General features: G+C 37.7%; 1 protein-coding gene across 1 annotated transcript in view; it reads left to right on the top strand.

Annotated features, from left to right (window-relative positions):
* Positions 1-7,021, top strand: part of LOC125039039 (carbohydrate sulfotransferase 3-like) — a 9,849-nt gene extending 2,828 nt beyond the window's left edge. The window contains exons 2-5 of the mRNA XM_047632759.1: positions 2,316-2,577; positions 4,076-4,176; positions 4,814-4,933; positions 6,676-7,021. Of these exons, the coding sequence (XP_047488715.1) occupies positions 2,332-2,577; positions 4,076-4,176; positions 4,814-4,933; positions 6,676-7,021 (813 nt within the window). The 5' untranslated portion in view covers positions 2,316-2,331. The remainder of the gene's footprint in view (positions 1-2,315; positions 2,578-4,075; positions 4,177-4,813; positions 4,934-6,675) is intronic.
* Positions 7,022-9,643: the final 2,622 nt, after the last annotated feature.

Below are 9,643 nucleotides of genomic sequence, written 5' to 3'. Positions count from 1 at the left end.
GTGTGTGTGTGTGAGCGTGTATGTGTGTGTGTATGTGTGTGTGTGTGTGTGTATGTGTGAGTGTATACATATATATATATGTATATATATACATGGACGCTTGGAGATTTGTTAATTACTAATGGTTAGATGGAGTGTTAATGAATATATGACTTTCTTCGTGTTTATTCATATTATCTTCTATATTATCTTTTGTCAACTGTTTTTTTTATGTTTGTTCGTTCGTTAAGGATGCAACACGACGTTCAGCCTTTCCTATAGTTAGATGACTATAGCTTTGGACACAATCATAAAAGATAATCACGCTGCCACTTAATTGATTCTAACCTGCCATGGGTACGGAACACAATTATTCTTTTGTGGCGAAACAGCGAACGCGAGATTCATTAGCACATGCTCCTACGGCCTTCCCCTACACACACACACACACACACACACACACACACACACACACACACATATATATATATGGGGTGGTATACATATATGTATGTATGCACACACACACACACATATATATGGGTTGGTATACATATATGTATGTATGCACACACACACACACACACACACACACACACACACACACACACACACACACACATATATGGGGTGGTATATAAGTATGTATGTATGTATGCACACACACACATATATTTATTTATTTATCTATCTATACCTATATTTGTATGTTGTATGTATGTAGGTAGGTATATGTATGTATGGTTATATGCATGTATGTATATATGTATGTATGCATGTATGTATATATGCATTTATGTATATGTATGTAAGTATATATGTAGGCATGTGTGTATATATCATGTAAATAAGCAAGTATAGACATATTTATGTATATGTGTAAGTGTATATGTATGTGTATATATAAGTATGATTTATGTATTTATGCATTTATATGCATATATATATATGTATATGTATGTATGTATGTGTATATATGTGTACGTATGTATATATGTATGCATATATGTATATATATGTGTGTAAATATGTGTACATATACATTCAAATATATGCATATATATATGTATATAATATATATATATATATATATATATATATATATATATATATATATATATATATATATATATATATATATATATATATATATATATGTATATCACACACACACGCACACACACACATATATACATATATATGTATATGTATATGTATGTATGTATATATCCCAAATTCGATTAACATTAGAGTAAGTTTTAGAAATACTTTGGAATATTTTAAACACACACACACACACAAATATGTGTGTGCGAGTATGAGTGTGTGTGTACGATCATAAAAATATTCCCACGTATTTCCAAAACTTACTCTAATGTAAATCGAATTTGGAAGGAATATCATAGCAGGTAATGCAAAGCTTCAGAAAGAAAACGGGGACAAATACGCTTCATCTTGCTCCTAAATATCCAAAGAGTATTGTTATCACCAGCTCATTACTGGCACAAAAGCACGAGGATTTCCATGCCATAAGATATAACAATATATTCTGATGGAACGATACCGATGTAGATGAATCAAGAAGATGGAATTTTACCTTAATGGTGGGTGTAGTTAACCAAAGTTCTTTTTTAGAGTTTAAACAGGAGTGACTTCCTATACATCCTATAATGTATAGGATATAATTATAGGACAACCGGAATCAAACTGCAATACTTTAAGTCCTTTATATTTAACTTAACTAAAGTCATGGTCATCGTTACTTTTGTATACTCACTGATAAAAGGAGAAATGATTAATCCGAGTACAAAGGGGCTTTGTGTGCAAGAAAAAGGAAGGAGTTTTGCATGTACGGTCAGTTACTGCGGCAGTCATGCTAATATCATGGTAATTTGGGGAGTAATGATACTATTGGTCATGATTTTAGCTATAGTAACCCCATGAGTGCATCTCTCTGTTTTTATGACTCTTTTGTTTGTTGATTGTAAAGCCATATGGCTGTATATGTAAACACATAGTGTTGGGTATCATTAATACATAAACTGGTAGTATCTCTTAATTTATCAGTGTCTATTTGTCTATATTTTTGTCTGTCTCTCTGTGTATCAAACTATATATCCACCCATTTATCTACTCATATATATATATATATATATATATATATATATATATGTATAAGTATATATATAGATACAGATATGGCTGTCTATCCAACCAACCCGCCATATCTCTATATTTTATCTATCTGTAGCTATCTCGTTATTTATCTATCCATCCATCCACCCATTCACCAACCCACCCACCCAACTACCTATCTACCTTTGCCACCCACACAGCTACGAACCCTTACACATGAACGGAGCGAGAATCCTTTCGGCCAACGACACCACGACCCGCTCTGCCGCCGAGTTTCTGAAGGACCTGCTGCTGTGTCGCCTTCGTCACCGTCAGGAGGAGGTAGGCTACCTGACGAGCAAGGCTTTCTACATGAAGGAAAACGCGTTCCTGAAGCAGCGGTGCCGTAGCAACAGGAGGACTTGCCACAAGGCCTCCTTCGTCGAGGGCGTCTGTCGGGAGGCTGACTTACACTTGGCGAAGGTGGGATGTTCGGGTACAGATGCTTTTACATGATACATGAGGACGTAAATACTCTGCCTGATATGTGTGTGGATATTCATGTAGGCAAGCATGCATGCATACCAAAGCATATACCCGGGGACAGACAATCCAAGTCACATTTCCACTAGCCTCATCTGAATCCGACTCGAGCCAACTCAGTTTCATTAGATCTCACTTTGGAACCAGTCTCAGAGTTATAGTTCTCCGAGCCTTGATGGACTCGTGTCAGCTCGTGGTCTCACTACCTTATCAGACTTTCGGACAAGATTCAGCCAAGTTATGGAACCACTAGCCCTACCTGACTCTAGAAAATTCTAAAGTCAGGTCATAATTATCTCAACTCATTCCCATTAGCCCAATCTGACAAAAAAAATCAAGGTGTATATTTACAGCTCCAATAGTCCTGTTTGACTCTTGAACTAGATTCTCAAGCCGAACACAGTTCAATTCATGGCCCCGCTATCCCTGACCGACTCGGGAAGTAAACTCACGCCAGTGCACTATCCCACTAATTTTCTTATGGTCCCTGTAACAATAAACTAAGGTTAATTGACGGTCCCACCAGCCCTGTCTGACTCTCGAAACAGATGTTTCGAGAGTCAAGACACTAGGCCCATCAGATGCTGGAACCAAACTTAGATGTATTCTCGATTCCCCTAAGTCTACTGATGCTGGAATCAGACTAGGATGTATTATCGAATTCCACTAGGCCTGTCTGAATCTGGAACCAAACTCAGGTTAACTTTCAGTTTCACAAGGCCCATCTAAGACTAGAACCAAACTCAGATCACGGCTTGGATCCACTAGACCTTCTGATGCCGAAGCCAAACTTAGGTCAACTATCGGTTGCACTAGGCCTATCTGAGTCTAGAATCAGACTCAGGTCAACTCTCGGTTCCAATAGGCCTATCAAACTCTGGATCCAGTCTCAAACCAGACTCAGGTCATATTTCGAGTCCACCAGACCTATTTGAGTCAAGAACGAAACTCAGGATAACTTTCGGTTCCACGAGGCCAATTTGACGCTGAACCCAAACTCTCAATTCCACTAAACCAATCTGGAACCAAACCCAGGCCAGCTCTCAGTTCTATGAGGCCTACCTGAGTCTGAAAGCCAAACTCGGGTCAAGTGGGACCGGTCTAGTTTCACAGTTAGAGAGGGTCAGTTAGTGGTAGTGCACTACTGGGACTGTGTATTGGCTGGGGTCTTGTTCCAGTCAGACAAGGCTTACGAGACTATGAATTGGCAGGAGACTGGTCTGTGAGTCAGACTAGTGGTGTCATGAATTGACTTGTTTTCACTACTCCCATTTTTGTCCCTGCTTTCTGTGCTGGTATTATCACTACATTCGTTGTTTTTAATTAAGAACACAATCACCGCTTCCACTTCGTTGTGTCATTGTGGTCAGTCATCCCAATGTTGTCACTTCTTTCAATGTTTCTAGGTCAATAGTACCAACAACAACTCGCATTACAGGTACTTCGCATGAGCCTGAGATGGTTACGACCTCTGTTGGAAGACGATGCCCTCGATTTTCAGGTCATCTACTTGGCCCGTGACCCCCGTGCTGTTCTCAGGTCAGTAAATGGAATCAGATTGTTAGATAAATTAATGAATTTTAAAAAATGAAAAATTAGGTTAATAAATTATTTAAGACATAGATTGCGATAGAATTCGTGGATGAAAAAATAAACAAACTGACAAATACATAAATAAATACATGGGTAAACAGATAATTACATATATACGTGGATGAAGTTGGATAAAAATGAAGATGGATAGGTAGATAAAGGGATAGACAGAGGGAATAACAGACAGACAGAAAAAGTCACACCGAAAAGAAAATATGAATAATTGTATACCGCGAAGTAGCTATTAGTGTAAGTCTTCTGTGTGCTGGATCCATATCACTGCACAATCTCACGAAATTTTCTCTGCAATCTTAGTTTCTCTCATGCAATTCGATGTGGAACGAAGGAGTAATGGAGGGAGAGAGGAGAGGTGGGAAGGGAGGGAGGGAGGGAGGGAAGGATAGACGGTGGGTGGGAAGGAAGAAAGTAAGGGAAGAAGAAAGCGAGAGAGAGAGAAAGAGAGAGAGAGAGAGAGAGAGAGAGAAAACAAACAACCGAAAGATATTAACAAATATATATATATATATATTATACTGCAAGTCACATTTACCGATGATACCAAACAATTTCTCTCCTTTTGCAGTTCCCGAACTAAGGTTCCCTGGTGCCGGTCCCCGTCTTGTCGTAACCCAAAGGTAATGTGTTCTCTACTGACTGAGGACTTGGCGGAGGTGCCGGGGCTCCTGAAGGCATATCCTCAAAGGTAAAGAGCATGATGAAGAAAATGGGAGTGAGTGTGAGAGCTGATCATACTGCGGTTTAAATTTATTTGAGTTCAGATTTATTTCGAGTTAATTTGTATATTGTAGGCTTATGTTGACAGGTTCCTTGGAAATAATTTACAGGTTTCATGAGATACTTTATACTTTTCATTGAATTATCTACATATATATATGATGTTTGGTATTTTACGAGATGATTTACTGTACTCACGAAGCTAATTTAAAGATTTTATGAGGCAGGCTCACAAATACTGTCAAATAATTTCCTATCTGCGAAAAGAAACGAAATATGTAACATAAACGAGAAATATACAGGAATTCGAGATAACAATACACAATAATTGTCTTTTTTTAGAATTTCTCTTATATAAGTATAGGAGGACATTGATTTTTTTAAAAACTCGTATTGTGACATCATTTACCTTTATCAAGTAAACGAGATAAGATACGGATGAAATGGATAAAATCAAATTAAATCGTACTTAGGACCGCAATAGTACATAGAAACTCTGAACTATTTCCACGTACTATGGTCTTAAAACCGACTAAGATATCAACTAAAATCTTTTGTTTTAACCCCCCCCCCCCCCCAATTATTGTTCAAGGAAATTAGGAAGTACTTCTAGGTAATGCGATAGATTAAAGCAGGCATATCTATATAATGTGTCAACGAAAATATAGTGTGACAATCTTTGAGGAAAAGATTACATAGAAATTTTCTCTAACACAAGATATGTTGTTTTAATGAAATAGAGTACACACACACACACACACACACACACACACACACACACACACACACACACACACACACACACACACACACACACACACACACACACACACACACACACACACACACACATATATATATATATATATATATATATATATACACACACACACACACACACACACACACACACACACACACACACACACATATATACACATATATGTGTGTGTGATGAATAGAAATATCACGTCTTCTACAAAAATACTAAGAACGATTTTATGCATTAGAATAGCACAGTGCAGGCCTATGTAATACAACATACGACCTAAATATTACATATTTATAGACAACGCGATAAAAAATGGGAAAGCTGATGGAAATACAGTACAGTCTAAAAAAAAAATCAAACCACAGTAGCGCACAAAAACACAAGCTTCGGAACATTCGTGCTAAATTCTCATTCTCAGTCAATGATACAATCTTTTGTTCTGATGAGAAATAGTTTTTGCACTGGTTCTTCGTGCCTGTCACTTTCTCTTTCTTATTTTATAACATAGTAAGGGGTGATGGTTGGTAGAGATTATATGCTTTTTTTATCTGTTTATTGCTAGAGAGTTGTTTGGTACACCGTTGGATTTTTTTTTTCCCTTGACATTTTATTGCTTCTTATCTGATTTCTGTGTTCTGTACATTTCGTGGACTCACATATATGTTTGCATAGTGTACATACATGCAACCCTACCACCATATATGTGTCTATGTATATGTATATGTATGTATATATGTATGTATAGATATATATTATATACACACACACGCACGTGTGTGTGTGTGTGTATAGTATATATATATATATATATATATATATATACATATATATATTTATTTGTTTATGTATATATATTTTTACCTGCTATATCAAAAACCCTCCGCCGCCACTGAAGCAATTTCTTAAGAAAAACAATCCCGCCGGCCCCTCGCTCGCAGATTCAAGTTCGTGGCCTACGACCACATCTGCCGAAACGTGACGGGCTCCCTACAGGACCTCATGGCATTCCTCAACCTCCCTCCAACGCCAGACCAAAGGGAATTCCTGCAGTATCCTAAGATCCCCCACAGGAGATACGGCAGCAAGGGCAACACCTTCCTCCTCCAGGCACAGCTATGGCGCACCAGTACCTCGTTCAACCACATCGTTCTGCCCGTCCAGCACGCCTGCCGGGGGTCCTTGGAGAGGCTGGGTCTCAGGATCTTCGCTTCAAGGAAGGAGCTGACCGATCTGAGTGTCCCGGGCGTGGTGGGAGGCGGTGGGGGTTCTGAATATTTTACTTAGCTGTTTGTTTATATTATTATTTTTTGTTTTTTGTTTTGGGGGAGGAGGGAAAGATAGAGGGGTGAGGGTATAGAGAGATGGAAAGGTAGAAGGGAAGGAAGAAGGAGGGAGGAGGGAGAAAGGGAGAGGGGGAGGGAGAAAGGGAGAGGGGGAGGGAGGGAGAAAGGGAGAGAGGGAGAAGGGAGAGAGGGAGAGGGAGAGGAGAGGGAGAGAGAGAGAGAGAGAGAGAGAGAGAGAGAGGAGGAGGGAGAGAGAGAGAGAGAGAGAGAGAGAGAGAGAGAGAGAGAGAGAGAGAGAGAGAGCGCGAGATTGAGAAATAGAAAGAGAGAGACTAGATATTTATCTGTCTCTAAATATTTATCTAATCCTTATATCAAACGCAAATCTACTTCACAACCTACCATTCTTATGACATACAAATTAATTACTATGTTGCAGTTGTCTCTTTTTACCACTATTAACCTCTATGCTGTTATGATACTGTACCTTATATTTGACTCTTACATATCGTGTACAAAGATATTTCCAGTAAAAATATGATAACGAAATGTAGATAGTCTCGGTCTTTGCTTTTCCTAACCTTGTAAGAAAAATGAGAAACAGTCCTCTTAGTAGATTATATATATATATATATAGAGAGATAGATAGATAGATAGATAGATATAGATTTATTTTACAGTCACCAAATATACTCTTGATATAATACATACACACGCTTATAGTTGATCACACACACACACACACACACACACACACACACACACACACACACTAATGGCTCTTTCCTCCCAACATGACTTCAGCGTGACTTTTTGCAGATCACAGCAACCAGTGTGTAAATAAATCTTTAAAGAGGCAGGTAAATGTAGAATGGTATGCAGGTAAGAAGAACCCAGTCTGTAGCAAGTTTTAAAATTATAAGCATTGCTCGTTTTAAACATGTGTTTCAATGATGATGATAACGATAATAATGATGATGATAATGATAATAATAATTAGTAGCAGTTATTACAATACTGATAATGGTAACATTTACATAATGATAAATGTAATAATGATAATGATAAACGATTTTTGGTTCCAAGTTAACTCAAGTTTAATTCATGCCAGAACTACATCCACTTAGACATCATATTTAACAATCCTTAAAATAAAAACAAATAAGTAACGGTAAAAGTTTACATCAACTCGAGGCCAATTAACCTAGGGGGTTCCCGGGGCAAGCCTGGGGATTTGAGTGAGAAAATATGGGCAAATTCTCGCATAATGCGTATAAAAAAAGGTAAAGAAAAAGTGTGAAGATGAAAAACCCAAACCCCGAATCGTATTTCAGGTGATAACGAAAGATAAGAACAGCAAAGCACCACTCCAAGATTCAAGATTCGGTCGCAGATTATTCGAACCAGCGTTGCGTTAACGAACGAATGAATGGACATCATCCTCATCACAAATTACCACAGAGATCACCGTATGAACACAAATCCATCAAAATCGACCCCGGACCCCCTCCAATTGGCCTTATTCACTACTATACTGTTTCATCCATCACAAATTTCTGTACATCTATAAATATAAATATAAATTTACCTTATGGCGAAAAGGATAGGCGGTTGTGAAGACGACGAATCTCTGATGAACTCCTGCTGCTAGAAACACGGTGCTGTACTTCACTGAATTTAATGTTGTCCCTGAGATGGAAAAAATACCCGTAAGAGTTCGTTCTCACTGGGATAATAGGAAAGAATTCGGAAACATAAGTAACTCTGTATACAAAATTCTCTTCGGAAAACGAGCACTGTCACAACAAAACTGTTAACGGGCTAACCGTGCAGAACATATGGCTGTAATAAGTATTTCTGATGAAAAATGTATGATAATACCACTAAAAACCCTCTTAATCAATTTAGCTACATAAAAATCTTTACAAAACCATAAAAAAAAAAACAATCCCAGACGTATATACACATTGCCTTAAAACAGTGATTGGTAACTCTGACTCTGAAGCGTTATCGAAACAATCCAAACACAAGACAATTGGGCATCACCAGTGACTACTAACATACCCTTTTCCATAAGTGCAATTGCACACAAACACACACACACACACACACACACACGTGTGTGTGTGTGTGTGTGTGTGTGTGTGTGTGTGTGTGTGTGTGTGTGTGTGTGTGTGTGTGTGTGTGTGTGTGTGTGTGTGTGTGTGTGTTATATGATAGTTTTCTGGAGTCCAGCATAAAACTGAATCCATTTTCTCTTGCTCCATTTTCTGTGAGAAAGCATAGAATTTGATTATGACTAATATTCTTTTGTTTATAAAATATAGAGTGATTTAGTGAGAATTATTATTTTTTACATAGCAGACTAATTAAATGGAGTCTTGTAAAAATTCAAGAAAAAAAGTTTTAATCCAGCGGAATTATTTTCACTATTTTTTTTTGAAGGTCATTTACAAGGTAAAACATCCTAATTGTTTGTCTCCTTAGGGCTGGTAAGAGGGTTATGTTTCAGCAGACAATAAACAGGTAATTTGAAAAGTATAAAGGTGTGTGAACTGGTTTATATATTTTTATAACATAAAAGGGGCCTATGAATCTGTTAGACACACTCTGGTTGGATGAT

This window comes from Penaeus chinensis, chromosome 26 (genome assembly GCF_019202785.1).
Source record: "Penaeus chinensis breed Huanghai No. 1 chromosome 26, ASM1920278v2, whole genome shotgun sequence".
Classification (NCBI taxonomy): Eukaryota; Metazoa; Arthropoda; class Malacostraca; order Decapoda; family Penaeidae; genus Penaeus; species Penaeus chinensis.
This window is presented reverse-complemented; position numbering and strand designations above follow the sequence as displayed.